The 22723-nt window shown below is 36.3% G+C and overlaps 1 protein-coding gene across 16 annotated transcripts in view; it reads right to left on the bottom strand.

Moving 5' to 3' along the window:
• camsap3 (calmodulin regulated spectrin-associated protein family, member 3) overlaps positions 1-22723 on the bottom strand; it is an 84533-nt gene that overhangs the window by 30304 nt on the left and 31506 nt on the right. For all 16 annotated transcript variants that reach the window (XM_021474746.3, XM_021474747.3, XM_021474748.3 and 13 more), the window contains exon 2: positions 13891-14156. In XM_021474746.3, coding sequence (XP_021330421.2) covers positions 13891-14156 — 266 coding nt within the window. The remainder of the gene's footprint in view (positions 1-13890; positions 14157-22723) is intronic.

Raw genomic sequence — 22723 nt, 5'->3', positions numbered from 1 at the left:
GATTATTTGAGCTGAAACTTTAAACGCACACTATAGGGACAGAGTGCACTTATTTTACATCTTGTAAAAAAGCCAACCATAGGTTCTCTTTAAAATAAATTAAATTAATTTTATTACAGTTTTATTTGCACAAGCAGGCGCAATTCCTTACAACAAAATCCTAACTAAATGTATTTTTGATAAAGACTTTTGATTAGGAGATATACAAAAAACAACCACAAATCAAATAAATAATGAAAAGGTAAACAAATCAAAGGTAAATCAAACCCACCATAAATCTCAGAATGCTAATGTATATAATAATCAAACCTGGATATGAATAAATATGGAAAATTGACTACACTTGCCCTACAGCTGTGGTTAACAAGTGAACAATGATAATAATTAAAAAAATCAAAGTCATTCTTCAGATGTTTCTGTGCGATCATTGAGAATCTCTCCAGTCTGAGCTGCGGCGGTCACCAGCTCTGCTGTGTTATGCGCTATCGTAATTATACTAAAGAGGGAGTCGAGAGAGGCTCACAACAAAAGAGAGGAATGAAAGCCAGAGGAGACGGGAGGGGGCTTGGATTTCCCGTCCCGGCACTCCAGGACTCGCTAAGCCGAATCACAAGTTTCCCTAATGAGAGAGGAGCGGGACCAACACTGGGACACAGAGCACAAGCGGCCTGCCAAATCACCATAACAACCGGTATGACCCACAATGCACCTCACCGCAGCTTAGAGCGCAGAGGCTGAAGATGCTGAGGTAACACAGCAGAGAGTCCTGATGACATTCTACAGTGACCACAAGCCCAAAACACTCTCCACTGACAGGACAAAAGCCAAACAGAGTTCAACGTGGTTATTATAACTGGCTGGAAAATGAAAGCTTATTCTAACCCCCGGCCCTCTGTGTGCCACAAACAGGGGGATAAGAGGGCCAGAGGCACAGCGGGGGGTGATTTACAGGAAGCCCTGCAGCCCGGGACGGTATTAACTCATTCAGCAAGCACACACAGATGTATACAAACATCTCTGATGTGGAAATCAATTGTGTTATTAATAAAATCAAGCAATCATACAATAAACAGAGTGCAGCTCTCAGAGGATCTGACTTGCAGTTCTGGTTACACAAAATCATTCATTCATTCATTCTCCTTCAGCCCCTTTTAAAAAGTCCCTTTAATCATCAGGGGTCGCCACAGCAGAATGAACCGTCAACTCATCCAGCATAAATTTTAAACAGCGGATGCGTTTTCAGCTGCAACCCAGTACTAGGAAACACCAATCCACACTCATACACTACGGCCAATTTAGCTTATTTAATTCACCTGTACTGCATGTCTTTGGACTCAAAAGCTGCGTCCCAAATGGCACACTATACAGTATGCACTCATGCACTATGTACTTATGCACTTACACACTCAACAGGATAGTATATGTATGTAGTGTCGTCCCAAATGGCACACTAATGTTTTTTTACTAAGCGGAAATTCAAACCGTTTCCCTGATGACGTTTGACGGTTGCCAAATCAGTGAAATAAACGACCGAATTATCAAATAATACCTGCCGTGAGTATTGCTGCATTCACCATCGGGAGGCGCTATAATCACTCTCGTAGGAAATTTTTGCTTTCACCATCCAAAATAAATGAAGTTATTCAACATGTGCGTCCGATAGCTCCGCCCCTTCCGCTACGAAAGCAAACCTGCGGTCGTTGAGTGCGTGAAGTGTCCATCATTACACACTTCATTTTAGCGGCTGAATGAGTGCATCATCTGGGTAATTAAAGTGCACTTATTATTTTTTAGAGTTTTCAGTGTGAACGCACTACTTACACTATTTATACTATAAAATGGCGTAGAATAGTGCAAAAGTATGCGATTTGGGATGCAGCTAAAGCATTAATTTTCAATGATCTTCATTAAACAAGATCTGCTTCCTGATGAATGAATTTCATAACAGAATATTTTAAGGGGGTAATTTCGAATTTGCTATTAATTTAACAAGTCTTGGACTGTTGGAGCCCTTATATAGATGTCTTTGTTCTGCTGAAGACAAAGGAAAGCATTTGGAAGAACGACCAAGCAGATCTTGCCACCCATTTACTCCAATAGCTGGAAAAATAAATACTATGAGAGGAAATAGTTGGCGAGATCTGATTGGTTACATACATTCTTCCAAATATCTTCCTTTGTGTTCAGCAGAACAAAGAAATTTATACAGGACGTAAACAATTTGAGGGTGGGTAAATTATGACTGTTTAAATTCTTTGGTGAACTACACCTTTAAACCGATCCAACATGAAAGAAGTGGTGATAAAAAACCAACTGTGTTGTCTCCTCACTTTGAAAAAACACACTAAATGGATGACAGCTTACTAAAAAAAGAGGATGTAGCTCTCCGCACCAGCAGTTGGCAGTATCTGTAATGTCATTCTACAAGAGGACACTGGAACTAGTGCTGCACACATACAAACCGTAAACAAAGCAGCTTATATAGCATTTTTGCTTGTGAAAAATGTTGGATAATCCATATTGTTTGCAAATATATAAATGAAATCACAGACGGTTTTTTTGCATTCCCTCTTAACTTGCACCTTTTTTTTTGTTTTGTTTCTTCAGTTCAGTTTTTACTCTCAGGCTCGGGTGGAACACCAAAAAACTAGCCTGACAGGTGCTCACCGACATCCCAATAGCAAACCAAGAATGGTAATAAAATTTTAGGTGAAAGTATGGACCATGCTGATTCATAATATGCAAGTCAAAGGCTAAAAAACATATACAGGTCAAAATAAATGATCACCCGTGGCTCTCGGCAATACATTGAGGTCTTATGAAGTAAAATGTTGGGTTTGTGCAAGAAATTGTACAGACTGCTGTAAAGCTCAATATAGGGCTGGGCGATTTTTCCGATTAATTCGAATTTACGTTTTCAGACAATTTAATTTTGAATCAAATCGAGAAATCGAGATTTAAAAATATATATATATTTAATACATTATAATGGCACCAATGCGCTTTGGTTCACTCTGTATGAAGCAGGAAGCACACCAGAAGCGCCTCTTGGTGACGCGCCGCGCATCACCACGATTCAGGACGCAGGTCATATTTCAGCCGCGCCACAGAGCGCCATCTGATTAGTTTCATGTAAATATCATGCGAATGTGCGCGTTTGATGTGTGATAGTTTAATCTGTCATTTGCGCGCCGTGTCGCGGCGCTTCTGGTGTGCGACCTGCTTGACTGCCTGTTAAAGCGTGAAGTCATGTAGGATTTTACTTGTTGCACGTCTGTGTGGATTGTCAAGACATAGTCCCTTATCAAGTCGATAAACTCGATCTCAACATGTATGAAGAACGTTAAAAACCTGCCATGTGAAAAACCGCGCTGATCTTTTGGTTTGAACACAAGCAGAGGTGAGGGACTGTAGCAGTGAAAATGAAAGTACCCGCCCCCATGACGTCATTTAGCGGACCTAGTTGAAAACCAGACAGATCAGCCAGCATAATAGAGAGTGGAGCAAAGCGCATCAAACGATCGGTATTTAAAAGGGGGAAAAAGAAAAATAGATTTAATATATTATTTTATATTAGACAAACATCTGGTGCTTGTATTTGCTCCTGCTATACGTCCACAACTTCACACATTGGGTTAAATTAGGCTTTACAGTTTCCATGTTCAGTCCTTTGGTTCCACTGTATCTTTTTTAGAAAAGGCAGCAGCATTACAACCTGTCATTAAATCAGAAGACAAAGTCAAAGCCGAGCTGACAGCCAATCTTTCCTAGGCCCAGCAAAACTTGCAAAAAATACCTCTGAATTTCTGCAAGTTCAATATTTACACAAATATTTCTTATTCAAATCTTCAGCAACACTATTTAACTCGTGAATTTGTTTTACATTTATTTACACCTTGACAGATTTTTGTATGACATGGCCATTAAAACTACAATGTTCCTTAACCAGATGGTTTAAGTTAATTTTAATGAGAACGTAACTTCAGTCAGGTTGTTGTAATGTTTTGACTAGTAACACAATAAAAAAAAAAAAAAAAAAATTAAAAAAATAAAAAATCGAAATCGTGAATCGGTCAAACTTTATAAAAAAACCTAGATTTTTTTTTTTTTTTGCCAAATGGCCCAGCCCTAGCTCAGTAGTGTAGAGGCTGTGGATAACAGGTAATAATGCTGCTTTTTCTTGCTTAGACCAATTGATTCACTTCATAAGACAAACATTGTATCATCAAACACAACGGGTATTAATTTAGTTGTCCTCTATGTTTTTGTTTAACACTCAAAGTGGATGTAACTGTTGACTTGCATTTATGAATTACTAAAAAGAACAGTTTTACTAAAAATCTACTGTAAATCTAATCTTGGATGATCAGAGCAGTGCTTCCCACGGGTTTGAAATATACTTGCGGTGGTAGCCGGACTTGAACAAACCATTTACCCACATCATATAAATAGTTAACTATTTGCCACAAACAAAACACAATTTTATTTTTTATATATTATATATATATTACTCTGTTATACACTGTTTTTTTAACAGGTTTAATAAAAAGACTACTAAAATAAAAAAGAAATAGACTATATACCTTACAATTTAGACTATTCAGGAGCCAAGTTCAAAGCATGTTAGATGTGTATATAAAATAGCCTATGTAATATAGCCTAATGATATCTTGACTGATCATTAATAAAATAATCAGCAAATGAGAAATAAATGACAGAAAAAGCAATAAAAACAAACAATATCTCAAAAAATTATAATAATTACAAGATTGTACAATGTGTAGATTTAAATAAGGCAAATGTGTTGATTAACCATTACTAACGATGTAGGTATATTTTGCAGCCAGTTTAGACCAGTCACTTCGTCCTCTCCTAGTACATAGTAAAGTTTTTCAGTGTCATTTAGATTCAAGAATAACTTATAGAATGTTTCTCTTGCTCTGTGAGTGCGAACAACATAAGCGAAAGACAGCAGCAGAAAGCAAAAGCCAAATTACGCACATTAACGCTGTGCAATTAATCGAAAATCTTGTTTCGATTTCGGCTTCTAACGATTATGAAAAACCATTCATCGAGATTAATGATTATTGCATCATATACCGCCCCCTTTCCAGTTGTACACATTTATTGCTCTGTGAAGCTCAGTTCCACGTGAAAATGACTAAAAGTATGTGCTGTAATGTAACTTTTGCAGCACGGGACGCCGCGCTTAGCCTCGGACAGGCTTAGAGAAGAGCAGAGCACACACATCTAATGCCATATTAATGTGAGTGCTTTAATGGTCAAATACATTTGTGTCAGAGTGCAGTGTTTAGTGCTTATTCATAATAACCCTCGTTTGTGTAATAAACAAACAAGTTGAGAATCAAAATACGAGAAAGAGAAACCATATCAGAGCCGCATTATTCTTAAAGTGACAGCTCTCAATATTCCTGCTGTAGCCTGTTTTTATTATTAATCAAACAACAAAAGGAGAAAATACCTCACTGCTATTGATTGAAGGACTTTTGTAGCTATAGTTTTTTTCTTACACTGAAGATGCTTAAAGCACAGTTTAAACATAACAAATTTAACTAATTTCTATTAACTGACTTATTTTATCTTTGCTATGATGAGAGTACATTATATTTTACTAGATACTTTTCAAGATACTAGTATTCAACTTAAAGTCACATTCAAATGCTTGATTAGTGTAATTCAGCAAGTCATAGTATAACAGTTGTTGCTTCTGCTGACAATTAAAAATATATATTTCTTATAATATTGAGCTATTAAAATAGTTTCCAAATATTTAAACCTGCTTTTATTCTAGTTGAAATAAAACAAATAAGCCTTTCTCCAGGAGACAAAATATTATAGGAAATACTGTGAAAAATTCTATTGTTTAACATCATTTGAAAAATGTTTAAATGTAAAAAAAATAATAATTCACAGAAGTGCGAATAATTTTGACTTCAACTGATAATCGTTTTGAATAATCGAGATTACAATTATGACCAAAATAATCCCAATTATGGTTTTTCCCATAATTGAGCAGCCCTACTGGACGTTTTAGGAAATTTAGAAACCCGGGCTGCACAATTTTTTGAAGTGTCTCTGTGGGTCTGCAGAGCATGTGAGACTGTCTGGGGTGTGTTGACAGGTCTCACGTTTATCCGCTGCATAAAAATGTGCTGGATAAGTTGGCGGTTCATTCTACTGTGGTGAACCCGGATTAATAAAGGGACTAAGCCGACAAGAAAATGAATGAATGAATTATGTTATCTTGATTATCAAATATTTAATAAATAATTAAATCCTGCGATGTGACTGTTGCGGATATACACATTGCGATATTGACACTTATGTGATATATTGTTCAGCCCTAATTAACATCTATGAAATCTTTTCATTCCACACATTGTCTTGCCTTGGGGGTTTTTTATAGTGAAAATTGTAATAATGTTCTTCACACTAAGAAAAGCGGTGTAAACTGTTCACTGAAATTGTAAAACAAAAAACGTATTTATGGCAATCAAATTATAGGACAAATAAAATAAATAAAGGATCAGTTGTATCAGCATAACTGAGAGGTGGTCTGTCAGTTTGTTAATATTCATCTGGATGATGACGCTGAGTCTGGATCACAGATTATCACTAATCTTCACAGATCTTCATCTCAGTGGGGGGCTGGGCTCTCCACCGCAGCCCAGCAGAAAACGTTAAACCTGCAGCGAGGTGAACAGCGAAGCATGAATGTCAGAGCAATGTGTCTCCAGATGTTTCTTCATTCGGAAGAAATTATGTCTTATGCCTGATCCAAATGAAAAACGCTTTTGGATTAGATCAAAGCACTTTTACATGCCACTAATACAACACAGATTGTTTTAAAGCAGCCTCAGAGAAGTTCAATAATCAGATCATTTCATTTGTACGAGGGTTACCATATACATTATGTATTTACAAGTCTTTTCATAGTCCAAAAACACATTTTACACCATATAGATGCATTATTGTGGCTGTTTGCTATAGCATGCAAAATTAGTTATCACCACTTTCTGTTCAAGCACGCTAATACAGTATGTTGAATTTAGAAACACATGTATTGCTAAAACAGACTTTAGCTTCACCAAAGCTGTTTTACTGGCCTTGGCTCACACTGCTGCGCCTCCATCCTAACACTACATCATGACCCAGTTTCAGGACGCTGCTACAGCAGTCAGTCATTCAGTCAGTCAGTCATCCAGCCGCCGCCCCCACAGCCAGGCCTGGGAATCGCACCCAAAGCAGCCAGACAGCACCAGTTGATCCCAGAGATCACCAGTAGGAGAGTTGAGAGAAGGCAGAGCGCTGAATGTTCGCCTGCCTCCAGCAGCACACATTATCAAACATCCTCAGAGACGGGCTGGTAAAGAACTGATGCAGGAACTAATACACTGAATTTAAATAGGGTGTAAGGGGGGCGAGACAAAAAAAGGAATTGGGTCACTGCGGAAAATGGTGCAAAAGAAATTGCAGCATTGCTGTTTTTTAGGCTCCAAAATGATTTGTCCATTTTTAAATTTATTACAATCAAATCAAACATTATGAGACACCCTGTTGCAAAACAAAACACAACAAAACCCATCAAAAACAAAACAAAACAAAATTACACAACAAAACCAAATAGAACCAAACAAAACACCCAACAAAACCAAACCAAAAAACAAAACAACATTATGAGACACCGTCACAAAACAAAACACAACAAATCCAAACAAACCCCAAAAAATAAATAAATAAACACAAAACCGAACACAACAAAAGCAAATAAAACAAAACCAAATAAAACCAAACAAAACACAACAGAACACAAAACCAAACCAAACCAAAAAACAAAACATTATGAGACACCCTGGGTGCGTTCTTCGTACCTCACTTAAATGATCAAAGATGATTTGGCAGATACTGGATCTTTTAATCATGATAGCTGATCTCTAATTTGGTTCTTCGTGTCTGGAAGAACTGATCTGAGACCACTGTGTGTGCTGAAAGAACAGATCTATAGATCCTTGAATTTATGATCAGCAATGCAACGATTGGCTGATGGCAAAGCAGCGTAATGACATCATCTGATTGTTTGTTAAGATTTTATTTGTTTTATTGTTTGTTTGCTATTATTGCTTTCAAAAAAAAGTCACGTATTCTGCATGTCTATTATCCTGCACAAATTGTACTAAAGTGATCTAAAAAGTTCATATCAATAATTTTTTTCTTTGAACCAAAGTACTTTCATTTCGGAATGCAGATTGCATAAGTTTTATTAATACATATATTATTTATTTTCCAAAGTGTACATACTCAGTACATTCGGTACATACATTCAGTATTATCTTTGCTTGAAATGATCCGATCTAATCCTGTTTATATGAAATGAGCCTGCTCCTTAGCAAGTTGGAACGAAACAATCCTGGATCATGTCAAATCGTCAATAACCAAATCCAGATAATTGAGTAATCCATGTACGAAGAACCGACCCCCTGTTGCAAAATAAAACAAACAAAACACAGCAAAAAATAAAATAAAAAATTCACAGCAAAAAATAACAAAAACAAATAAAAACCAAACAAAACAACAACAAAACACAACAAAACCAAACCAAAATAAAAAAACAAAATGCAGAAAAACCAAATGAAATCAAACAAAACACAAAACCGAACCAAACCAAAAAACAGCACAACAAAAACACAAAACACAACCGAAACATAACACAATAAAACACAACACAACAAAACAAAGCAAAACCAAATAAAACCAAACAAAACCCAACAAATCTTATCAAAAAACAAACAAAAAAAACTAACCAAACCAAATCAAACCGAACAAAACCAAATAAATTCAAACAAAACACAACAAAACCCAAACCAAACTAAATGAAAAGACAAAAATAAAACGCAACAAAATCCAACCCAACACAACCAAACAAACCAAAACACAACAAAACCAAACACAACACATCAAAACCAAACAAAACACAACAAAACCAAATAAAACAAATCAAAGCAACAAAATGCAACACAACAAACCAAACTAAAACCAAACCAAAACACAACAAAACCCAACTAAAACCAAAAAATAAAAAATAAAATCAAACAAAACACAACAAAACCCAAACCAAAATAAACTAAAACAAACAAACAAAACATAACAAAATCCAACCCAACACAACAAAACCAAACACAACAACAAAATGCAACAACAACAAAATCCAACCAAACACAACCAAACAAACCAAAACACAACAAAACAAAACCAAGCAAAACACAATAAAACCAAACCCAACACAGTAAAACCAAACAAAACAAAACACAACAAAACATGCTTATATTTACAGTAGATGGTTTAAATTTAAATCTGCACTGCTTTAACAATACCAAAAATACAAATACAAAAAGCAAACAAAAACAAAGAAAAAGCTAAGAAAAAATTAAGCAAAAAAAATCATTTAAAAATGAAGTGAAACAAAAAACAACTATTTTTTTTGTTTGTTTCAATTATACATTATTTGATTAAAACAAAAACTACACTGGACGAGCCTATAATCCGTTTAGAAGTAAAACCGTTGAACTGAATTGATACATTTACAATTAATATTAAAAAGAATTTTGTTTTGTGCCTTTTTGTCAGAAAGGAATAGTGTTTGCTCACAACACAGTGTAATATTTGGGCATAACAAAGAGAAAAACAATATCAACAACATACTGTAGTATCCCTGAATTCTATCGATTTAGAAAATTTATTGTATTTTGTATTGTAAATTTGTATAGATTTACATGCTTGTTAATTAGACAAGTGGGCACAGTAATCAGACAACTGCATCAAAATTCTCCAATTATCACTCATCATGCTTGATACAGTGACCAATCACTAATCGTGACTTATTTACATTCAACAAGGCCGTTTCAGTTCATTCATGCTAAGAGGAACTCCACAGCTAATGTAAAAAAAAAAATCTCTGAGCCCAAGAAGAATCAAACACTCCATTAGTGTCCATTAAACCCCTTCCTGCTGTGAAACAGACCCTCTTCTGACAGGGAGGAAAGTGCTACATCAGTACAGACTCTGCTGTATTTGGTCTGGCTTTTGTTTCAAGGCCTGATCCCTCAACCCTGCCACTATTTGTCAGCTCCTCCATTGTGTCTCTCCAATACCACAGTGAGCCTGCATGCAGATTTCCGATAACTGTGCTGTCCTAAACAGCTGGATCAACTCAGGAGGGGGGTTGCAGGAGAGGGAGAGCTGCCTTATGTCCTATAATCCCTGCAAATCAAGAATTAACGGGAACCGCCCTTCCCCGAAACCCCCTTCACCCCCAGAAAACATCCCCCAGAGCTGCAGTGAAACCCTCTCGGTGCGTCCCGGTACAAGGGTCAATTGATTGTAACCTTTGGCAAGTCAAATCAGCTTCCCACTGCTCTGAGCTGGTGGACTGCAATGACCTGTCGATGCTCAATAAATCACAGATGCATTATGGGTGTGTCCTAAAACCTACCTAAAGAACGGTAAACTGAAATCGTAGGCAGATCCTAAAACAAAGGCTATAGAAGCTGTAGATGTGGTTTTCCAGAATTTACAATTGCACCTCATTTAAGCCAACATGCAACAAGATTTGAAAACTTGCAGTTGGAAGGGCAGCAGCCGCATAAAACGTATGCAAGAGTAATTGGTGGTTCATTTCACTGTGGCGACCCATGACAAATCAGGGGCTAAGCTGAAGGAAAGTGAGTGGGCTTTGAAAACATCAACAATTAAGCATATTTCAGTTTAATATTCAGAAGAAATTGTTTAATCTGTACATTTGATGATTAAACTCACATAAGAACACATTTTAAACTGAAGTGAGAAGTTGCAAGCTGTTTATTGCCGAATCAAACTTTTCAAACAATTTCTATTTGCGATACTGACAGAGTTATTAAACTGAACTGAATCAACAATGAGCTAAAGTGAGCTAAATAGTGATCCCACAGAAGAATCTGGCAATATTTACCATTGTTCTCTTCAAAAATGTAAAACAATGTCTTGAAATGATCTGTAGTGTATAAAGCCCTATTTAAAACAAGTAACTTAAAGGGACAGTTAACACAAAAAAATAAATAAAAATAAAACAGGCCTCGTTTACCCTTTCACTTGTTCCAATTCTATTTGAGTTTCTTTCTTCTGCTGAACACAAAAGAAAATATTTTGAAGAAAGCTGGAAACTAGAGCTGCACGATTCTGGCTAAAATGAGAATCGCAATTTTTTATTTTTTTTTTGCTTGAAATAAAGATCAACATTTTCTCACGATTCTGTAGATGTATAATAAAGCTTAATAAGAGATTATTGTTTTTTTTTCTCAAACATATGGTAAAACGACAATAGAAGTATTATGTGTAGGTCTATTGGTTTCTATAAGTTATTCTATTTTACTTATAATAATTCTAATGTTGAATTATGTATGAGTTGCTTGCAATTTGTCATTGACAACATTAATAGACCATTTAATTCACTAGTAAAATCAGCATTATATAGGCTAAAGTAGTTATACTGACACTGTAAACATTTATTTTCATGCACAATTGTGTGTTCGCTATGAAAGAAAAAATCTTAACAAATGATTGTTGCAGTCATAACTCTAAAATGCGATGATTATTTAAATGATGCTCTCAAACGATCACTCTGTGCCACAAACTGAATATTATTTACAACTTTATTACCTGTTACTCACAGTATATGCAGGTTCTTTTCACTAAAGTAGACACGCGCCCGCACAGTCAGCAGCTAACGTCACGTGTGATTTCCCCGCCGCAAATATATCATTATATGGAGGACAAAAATGACATTTTTGGGTGAATTATACCTTATAAGTACAGTATGTGACTCTTTTAACATCATTTGGAGGTGTCCATGTCGCTGAGCAATGTATGTGAAATAATGAAAAGACTTGTGTAGCCGCCTTTGCTTCTCTCCAGAACTTAAAATTATGATTGGTAGAATCGTAGAAATGCTGGATTGTGCAGCTCTACTAAAACATGTAACCATTGACTTCTATGGTATTTGTTTTTCCTAAAATGAATGTCAATGGTTACAGGTTTTCACCTTTCTTCAAAATATCTTCCTTCGTGTTCAACAGAAGAAAGAAACGGAAAGGTTTATAACCACTTGAAAGTGAGTAACTCTAAAGTCATAACAAACAATGCACCTTCGAGACCCCTTGTTACAAAACTAATTAATATAGTAATCTGTATTTTAAAGGGTCACAAATCACCAACACACATTTTTTGAGCTGTTGACAGTCATATATGTGTCCCACACTGCTTAAAACACTATTAGGACAGATAATTTTCACTAAAAAGTGAAAATTGGTTGTTTTTGAAGCTTGGTTCAAACCAATCAGTGCACTCTATTGTGTATGCGGTGCAACTTCATTAATATGCATGGTAGCTTTGAAGACTGTTTTTACCTGTTACAGTGTTCAGACGGAAGAGACGCCACGTTGTTTTGCCAAAACAAAGGGAAGAACAAGAATTTGGAGAGACGGGTTGTCAGTGCTGCATTTATTAATGTGCTCAAACGAAGGTTTCGTTTTAATTTCCCAGCTATGAGAGCGCAGCTGGACTCTCATGTGGAATACAGTGCACGCGACATGCAGCAGAAAAATGTTTGTACGGAACATTTTTACTCGAGAGCCTTTCGCATCTGGAAACGGTGAAATCCGGATTTGCCGCTGGTCTCCTTTTAAGAAAGACACGGCTCCAGTTGGTGTTGATTGTCTTGTCTCTACAGATTTGGTAAGCGTGTGTGATCAGTGCCCTTTGTTTGTTCGTTCAGATGGTAAATTTAGTTCATATAGTCAGCAGTACTCTATCAGTGTTTGAAGACATACTGTACCTTAGTCAAAATAATTTAGTTACTAAGTTTACAGTATGTTAATATTACTACAATATTACAGTACAATATTATAGACTGAAAGATCCGCTGTACAGATTCCGAATGTAAACATCTTAACTCCTTAAACTATTACTGTCGTTTAGGATTTTGATTACTGATGTCCATGTAAACAGTCACTGCTTTTCTCCCCTGCATCTGTGTGTTGTTTTGCCTCTGTGAAATTCAGCACTTGCCCAAACAGAAACTTTCTCTCCCCCGACACTCCCATCTAAACAGAGCTAGACATACCCACTTTCCTGACTTTTTTCAAACTAGAAAGTTTGAAAACACCCTGCTGTGACATGGGGGTTTCGTGGCACTTTAGCAAAATTGTTTAATTAATTTAATTAAAAATAAATAAATAAATAAATAAAAAATGAAAAGAAAAGCTAAATTTCATAAAAAATAGATTAAAAAATAAAGAAATGACAATAAAAAATAAAAAGCTAAATTGCATTAAAAGTAAATAAATAAATTAAAATAAAAAGAAATAAAAAGCTAAATTGCATTTAAAATAAATAAATTTAAAAAATAAATAAATAAAAAGTAAAAAAGTTAAAAAAAAAAAAAGCTATCAATAAGAAAAGCAAACATAAAAAGCAAATCACTAAAAAGCAAACAAATAAAAATGCAGTGTGGTATATCATCAGCAACAGCAACAAATCAAACAAATTTGTCCAATCACACACTGCAAACCAGTATTGAAAAAATACAGTTACTGAAAAAAATAAAGACAAAAATACAGATACACACTTGTAGACTTGACTATCAAACCTACATATTCATAACATTACAATGCCAGTCTACGAATGACAACTACTAGTGTGGACTCAAGAACGTCAGCTAAATCTGCCATCTACAGTAAAAAAGAGCAACTCTAATCAGTTATTTGAGGTTGAATTTTGATTGGTGGCAGACACATAAACAGGCACTGTATCAGCTGTGATAATACTTGTAGATCTTACCATTTTGATGGGCTTCTGTCGGAGCTCTGCCTCAGTCACTGGTACATTCTGGTCTTTGGGTGCCAAGCCCTTTCGGCCCAGGAGCTGTAAGAGTGCTGGGATGTCTTTGGGCGGCCCCTCGGACCCCGGGCTCCCGCCCAGCAGAAGACCATAAGTGCGACAGTAGAGTTCAGGAGACAGCAGCAGACGCGTGACAGGGGGCTTCAGGTGCTCTTGCTCATACTGATCACAATAGAACGGGTCTCGCAGCTCCACCGGGACATTCTCTACAGGAAAGGACAGATAGAAAAACAGAACATGATCAGAATTTAATATAGTCACATAAAGCCTCTTTACTGTACACTGTATGAAGCCTGGTTTATATTCAACTTCGCTTGAGTGCTCAATGTGACATCATTGATGTGTTTGCAGAGGTTCGCTTTGGGTGCGTGAGACATGATTTTGGCTGGCGGAGTGCACAACATTTTTTGAGACTCAAGCGAACAGCATTTCATTTGAGTCCGCAGGTATGACTGTTTACAGACATCTTTATGATCTGTCCATGCATGATCAATGTAAAACCCAAAAAGTTAAGGTAGCTCAAACTATTTAAGAAAACCGATTGCAACAAACCATTTCAGTTCAGAAACTAATCTATTTGAGTAAACGAAGCAATTTAAGCACAGTAAAATCCAATAAATGGAGAACTCAAACCAACTGAGCACTGTAAAAATCAATTAGTTAAGACAACTTAAACCATTTGAGGAAACTGATTGCTACAAAGCATTTGAGTCAAACAAATCTATTTAAGCACTGTGAACTTACTCCATTTGAGTTGAAGTAATGAGGTATTTAATTAACTCATTACCTTCAACACTCAAGAGTCTAAAACTCTTTCCAAATGAGTAGAATTAACTTTAAGTAAATTTTGAGTTAACTATACTCGTTTCATTTGATGAAGTTGGCTGTTGGGTTTTACAGTTTAGAGAAAACCAGATGACCAATACATGGTTTCCGATACATTCATTCTTCCATGGCGGGGCGCCACGCCAAAATTCATCCTGCCACAGTTACATTATAGCTTCTCATTCAAAACAATATATTTTTTAATAGCGGGTTATAATCGTACCAAAACGTATTAAAGGGTAAGTGAATTATGACAGCACAAACTTTTCTGTAACCGTAGTAGTGATGTGCCTCATTTGTTTAAACCTTCAAGGTTACGTGCTGACTGACAGACAGGTGTGTGATGCGTAAGGCCAGCAAACACGACGTATAGCCGTTTCACTTTACTTCAGGACGCATTAATACCACTCTGTGAGGATTGGAGACATTCATAAATATTCCTAACAAATCTAATCAATGCTGGAGGCATACTTGTTACATAAATGCACTAAATCGCACTTCAGCAGTTTTTATTTGAGAGCGCACAAGAGGATCTGCGCGCTCTTGAAGCGGCTTATATTTGAGGGGCGTGCAAGAAGTTTTGTGCTCGAGCAGAGGAAATCAGCCTGCAAACAACGAGATCCGCATGCTCATAGGCTATTACATAAATGCGATCTCGATTTCTAATACTGCGTACACGACATTTGTCATTTGAAAAACCGCCACAGGTAGTTGGTAGATCTGTGTGTAAATAAAAAAAAAGGCCTTCCGCAACAGCTGGAAAAAATCCTAGAGGAGACACTGCAATAATTCTTGGCTAGAAATTGTAACAGCCGTGTTAAGGAATAAAGTTTTAATAAAAGTTTGGGAAAACTTGAGTGATAAGTTTGTTCCAACCAAAAGAAGCCAGGGAAAAAGTGGAGACCCAGGTGATTTTAATACACAATACAGAAAAATGCTTTTTTCACCATTAAATTTGATATTAAAACAATTTAATAGTTACAAAACTATAATTAAAAAACTAATTATTCATTCAATCATTTTCTTTTCAGCTTAGTCCCTTTTATTAATTCGAGGTCACCACAGCGGAATGAACCGCCAACTTATCCAGCACGTTTTTACGCAGCGGATGCCCTTCCAGCAGCAACCCATCTTTGGGAAATATCTACACACACTCATTCACACTCATACACTATAGACAATTTTAGCCAAGCCAATTCACCTATACCGCATGTATTTTGATTGTGGGGGAAACCGGAGCACCTAGAGGAAGCCCACGTGAACGCAGGGAGAACATGCTAACTCCACACAGAATTCCAACTGACCCTGACGAGGCTCGAACCAGCGACCTTTTTGCTGTGAGGCGACAACACTTCCTACTGTGCCACTGCGTCACCCGTAAAAATAAATTATTTCTTTGACAACTGAAAAAGATTCATTGAACCTATAGGTCAGTAACATACAGATGCCCTGTTTTTCTGGGCTTTTTGGTAATAATAAGGGTCAAGAATGTTGGACCATTATTGCCTTTTTGAAATATTTTTAGACACAAACTAGCCAGACAGTGAATTGTGTGATTTGTGGAGTGGGCCGTCAGCATTTTTTAGAAAGTGTACTTTTTTTGCTTTTATTCCTACCATAACAAAATATATATGTGTAGAGTAAACCATGTTCTGTTGTCATTCATATGTTAATAAACTTTACTAGGTAGAACTGTCTGAAAAATGAACAAAAGCAAGTGATGCAACAGTTTGATTTTAAAAAAATGTTTTTGAACGATTATAAAAATCTTTAAAATCATTAAATAATTTGAAATAATTTACAAAAAACAATAAAAATAATTAGTTTATCAACATCTTGAATGATTTTAATGATATCACATAGTTCCAGAAAATTCTTATTTCTGTTTATCTGTCTGATTTTACGGTCAGTCTCTTTTGACCACCCCCTGTTGTTTAAAAGAATATCTCAACGGCGAACACATCAAGTCTGTTTCGCAAGGTGCATTTAACCTTTTTGTTTAGGCATACAGTTTATGAATACAACAATTTTCTCCTAAAGATCTGCATCCCCTCCAGGAGCCTCTAGTTGGAAAGTGAGAGCCGCCTTGTGGTATTATCACAGAGAGGCTGAAGTAAGGCAAGGCAATATTGCAAAAAAATTATAACAATTTCATGTTTCCTATCATTCGATATCGATAATTATTGAATAGTTTTTACATTTAGGAATATTAGGATTTTTTTAATTCAACCAATTTATTTAATTTATCTGACATTACTAAGGCAAATAGTTTTAATAGTCAAAAAACTGATCTCTTTATAATAAAATAAACAAGTGTTTAAGAAACTCTTAAACTTGATTAATAAAATGTAACAAAGTTTTTGCAACAGTAAAGTGTAAATGCTGAACGATCAAAACAAACTTTAAGTTAGATCAACATCTGTAAGGTGTCGATAATAACGATATACTCAACCTTAAAATCTGTTATCAAAACAAATTATGATAATTAAATCTGAGCTTTCAAGTAAAGGAACCAACCATCATTATTCAAACACATGCTGCAACATTACAAATTTTGGAGTTGAATGACTACATTACCCCTATGCTAAAAACTTGGATGGAGAAGAAAAGAAACCAAAAATCCACTTTTGGCGAAATGCTTATATCTTTTTATATTCACAATCTCCTCACTCATTTTTCAATCTCATTTTCGCATGTGACCTGAAGTGATAAAAGTGGATTCCTTGACCATTTACAATGGACTTTGCCAGTGCTTAATTTGTGAATTGCGAGGTCCCAGAACAGATCGGTGTAATGGATCCGGCATGTTACGTGAGGTTGGAGAGGTGTCACGGACGAAGGACGAAAGTGAAGAGCGGGGGTTGTAGCGGACAAGAGAGAAGAGGGTTGGGGAGTCGCAGAAGAAAGTAAAAGTGAACAGCGGACGAGAGAGGAGGACAATTGAGGAGGAGGGTTATCGGTAAAATGAGGGCACAAATAAAACCCTGGGCTCCTCTGGGGTCACTCATAACTAGGCGACCATCAAGTTTTCTCAGGATGACAAATGAACAAACCATTGGTTTCGATACAAGTTTATAGAGAAAAGTAAAAAGCGCTGCTGTGTTTGTCTGAGGAAATTAGTCTGCCGTTATTACTGAAATGTGTATATTCTATACAAAGTCTGAAGCAGATTGTTTAATTCTACTCATGCTCGCTGCATTCGTAAAAAAGTTAAGGTGTTTTTAATTAGGTGCGGCTGGAAAATGTACACGGTTCACGTGCTTGCACAACATGTGCGTGTCACTCCCATATGAGCGTTGTGCAAGTCGCACGCCTCCATTGGAAATGATAAACTGAAACCCTAAGCTTATTGGCACTGCATCCGTGGAATGCTCTCAGCAGCCACATTTAAATAAAACTATAGTCTTCATACTGAAGCATTTTATTATATCGATATTGACAATGGTGTTCGGTCAATAAATATTGATACAGATTTTGATCACCCAGCCCAAGGCTTAAGTCACTTTCCAAAAGCTTTTCATTCAATGTTCCACACCGGTTGAAACCAAGAAACCCTCTTCTCTCCTGCCATCTCACCACACGACAACCCCAAAAGACGATTAATTCCAAGACACCTTAACTGACACTTGCACCAGTACTTGCACATTCGCACCAGACACATTCTTACAATCAGTCCATATAAGAAAAAAATCTCACAGGTGATTGGGCTTGACAATCCACCTGTAGAAACACATTTCCCCTAAAATTAAATAAATTAAATAAATAGAAAACAATCCTCCTATCAAACTACAGCACTTCATTCTCAGAGCATAAACACTGTCTTTGCATAGTTAGCACATCTTGTATGTATTGCCTCCTCTTGTTAAATCGCTGAATGCCTCCTCAATTGTAAGTCACTTTGGACAATAGCATCTGCTAAGTGACTCAATGTAAAAATCTCAGTGTAAATCAGACCTAAAAAAATCTTCAAGACTTCCATGAAGAAGATGGTCTTAGTTTGAAATGAACTCTGAAGAAGTTTGGTTGAGATGAGAAGGCTATCTGACCGAAGAGCCCAATGAACCAACTATCAAAAAGACTTTTCAACTGCAGTGTTAAACATTTCATCTCGCCTCAGCTCACTTTTATTCACTTTTGCTCATCTCTGTTTACATTCCCACTGCAGTTTAGTATAACTAATGGGCAGGTTTATCACTATAGTTGCACTGCATACTGCTGTGACATCCTGAAAGACGTTTTCATTTCATGCTCCTAAGCTACCAATGAGAGGAATCTGGACCTCGTCTATTGACCACAATGCTGCTATCATGTATAGCAGGCGTGTCCAAACTACGGCCCGCGGGCCATCTGCGGCCCGCAATCAGTTTTGTGGTGGCCCGCGAGGCTTTTTATAAATAATAATAGAATCTGGCCCGCTATACAAAAATGAACGTAATTCAATAAATAACCACCGGGTGTCGCTATTACATGCATTCAATTAAGCAGTAGTTCTTGTTATGATCTATCTATCTATCTATCTATCTATCTATCTATCTATCTATCTATCTATCTATCTATCTATCTATCTATCTATCTATCTATCTATCTATCTATCTATCTGTCTATCTGTCTGTCTATCTGTCTGTCTGTCTGTCTGTCTGTCTGTCTGTCTGTCTGTCTGTCTACACACAGTTGAAGTCTGAATTATTAGCCCCTCTTTGATTTATTTCTTCTTTTTAAATATTTCCCAAATTATGTTTAACAGTGCAAGAACATTTTTACAGTATGTCTGATAATATTTTTTCTTTTGGAGAAAGACTTTAGTTTTATTTCGACTAGAATAAAAAGCGGTTTAAATTATTTTATGAACCATTTTAAGGTCAAAATTATTAGCCCCTTAAGTCTTCAGAACAAACCATTGTTATAAAATAACTTGCCTAATTACCTTAACTTGACTAGTTAACTTTATTAACCTAGTTAAGCCTTTAAATGTCACTTTAAGCTGTATAAAAGTGTCTTAAAAATATCTAGTCAAATATTATTTACTGTCATCATGGCAAAGATAAAATAAATCAGTTATTAGAAATGAGTTACTAAAACTAATATGTTTAGAAATGTGTGGGAAAAAATCTTCTCTCCGTTAGACAAAATAAATGGGGGCTAACAATTCTGACTTCAACTGTGTATATATATATATATATATATATATATATATATATATATATATATATATATATATATATATATATATATATATATATATATATATATATATATATATATATATATGCATATATGCGTGTCTGTGTGATGTATGTAAAATTTGGCCCGCGATGTATGTATGTAAAATTTGGCTTTTTCTTGTGATGGTATTAAAAGGTTTAGTTGTCGAAACAAACAATACAGCAGTGGCTGCTGCTGCTGACTTTTTAAATACAGTGGGTTTGGTATCTCGTGTCACATCCAATGATTCTCTATGTGCATACACATCACAAGTTGATACAGCTTGCTTGGAATCACACATGAGGTGGTAAAAAAAAAAAGAAACACCAGTTGCTAGGTATTACACAGTGGAAAGCCCCCCAAAAGTGAGCCATACTGATCCAAACATGCTGTAGCTGTCATGAAAAGCAGTATTAGCTGGTGCAGTTTAAAACCAATCAGCATCTAATCATCTTAAAATGTCGTGAAGTGTGATATGTTCACTCACATGTGCCTTGTATAAACACATTTTGGAATGCTTTGAAAAATGCCCTAAAAAAGTAAACCAAGCCACCACTTAAGAACTAACCCTCTAAAAAAAAAAAAAAAAACAACTAGTTTTTATACTAATTCTGCGTATAATACAGACTAAACTAACTGCTGGGTTATTTTTAAATTAAATGAATAGGACCAAATTTAACTGGTATTATATGTGGACTAATCCATTATATGCTTGGATTAGTCCATATTAACCCAATTTGGGTTTAGATCAGAGGTTTTCAAACTTTTAGGACACACGCCCCCTCAAGTTCGTCCAATTTCTGGAACACATTAACTCTACAGGTGCCTGATAGTTAGCTGTAGAGCTAACGTTAATCATAGTATTCCCTCTAGTGAAGGCATAAAAATCATCATCATAATTTACTTCAGTGCACGCTTCAATGTCTCACACCCCCCCCTTAATTCACATTAAGGAACAATTTTATTCTATGACACTTCTGTTTGGTTAATCCTATCATCTTCACTTTTAAGGATGAAGAAGAGAATGGCATATCTTGACCGGTGTCCTGCAGATTTTAGCTCCAAGCTCAATCAGACACACCTGGGCTAGCTAATCAAGCTCTTACTTGGCTCTCTAGAAACATCAGCTGCGTCCCAAATGGCACACTATACACTATGCACTCATGTACTATGTACTTATGCACTTACACACTCAACAGGGTAGTATATGTATGTAGTGACGCCCCAAATGGCACACTAATGTTTTTTTACTAAGCGGAAATTCAAACCGTTTCCCTGATGACGTTTGACGGTTGCCAAATCAGTGAATTAAACGACCGAATTATCAAATAATACCTGCCGTGAGTATAACCGCATTCACCATCGGGAGGCGCTATAATCACTCTTGTAGGAGAATTTTGCTTTCACCATCCAAAATAAATGAAGTTATTCAACATGTGCGTCCGCTACGTAAGCAAACCTGCGGTCGTTGAGTGCGTTAAGTGTCCATCAATCCACACTTAATTTTAGCGGCTGTATGAGTGCATCATCCGGGTAATTAAAGTGCACTTATTATTTTTAGAGTTTTCAGTGTGAACACACTACTTACACTATTTATACTACAAAATGGCGTAGAATAGTGCATAAGTATGCGATTTGGGACGCAGCTATCCTTGCAGGTGTGTTTAGGCAAGTTGGAGCTAAATTCTACAGGACACTAGACCACCAGGACTGAGTCTGAGAACCCCTGATCTAGAGTATCTAAATTAAAATTTCACTTCAATTGAAAAATCACAGTGTTTATGGGTACATCTTTTTTTTTTTTTTTTAAGTTCAACCAATTTTACTCCTGTCATGTATTGTAAAAGTAATGTACAATGAATTGTGGGATACAGTAAACAGGACACTGTGCCTCGGTCACAACGTGACACACTTTGGCAAGTAAAGTAGGTCAACCAGAGAGCCTGCAGAAATCAGCCTGGTTGATGCTATTAGATACAGCAGGTTTGAGTGACAAGAGAACAATTCAAATAATCAAACTATTAGTGAATTTACATGTGTAAACTTTGTGCTTCATAAGCCAGAAGTAGATTGTGTGTTGAGGGCCAACCTGATCAGCACACCGATATCACTTTGCATGCAACTTTATCAGCATTTAAGCCATTTACATGACCTGGGGGTTCAATGATGTGTTCAGCTTAAGCTCATGTTTTTATTCATTTTAAATGCAAACTTTCTTTCTATAATGTAAAAATGCCATTTTCTCCAGTCTTCAGTGTCACGTGATCCTTTATAAACGATTCTAAAATGTTCAATAAATGTTCCCTGTTATTGAAAACAGGTTTGTTGTTTAAAATATTTGTTGATTCATTTTTCAGTATTTATGAATGAACAGAAAATGTCAATTAATGCTGAATAAATCATCATTATCATATTATTAAAACAATCTACCAGACCCCAAACATTTCAACATGTAAATTCCTTACTAGCCCATCTTAATTGACCTGGGAATACATAAGACTAATCCACCAGAGGAAATCAAAGACTAGCGATGAGGAAAAATATGGCCAAATCATGCCCTAAAGTCAAAATTTATCAGATCGAACGAGCAAAGCAAAGTTCAATAAACCATACACACACACACACACACACACACACACACACACACACACACACACACACACACACACACACACACACACACACACACACACACACACACACACACACACACACACACACACACACACACACACACACACACACA

The sequence above is a fragment of the Danio rerio genome, chromosome 3, assembly GCF_049306965.1.
Source record: "Danio rerio strain Tuebingen ecotype United States chromosome 3, GRCz12tu, whole genome shotgun sequence".
Taxonomy (NCBI): Eukaryota; Metazoa; Chordata; class Actinopteri; order Cypriniformes; family Danionidae; genus Danio; species Danio rerio.
Note: the sequence above shows the minus strand (reverse complement) of the source record. Positions and strands in the feature narration are given on the sequence as shown.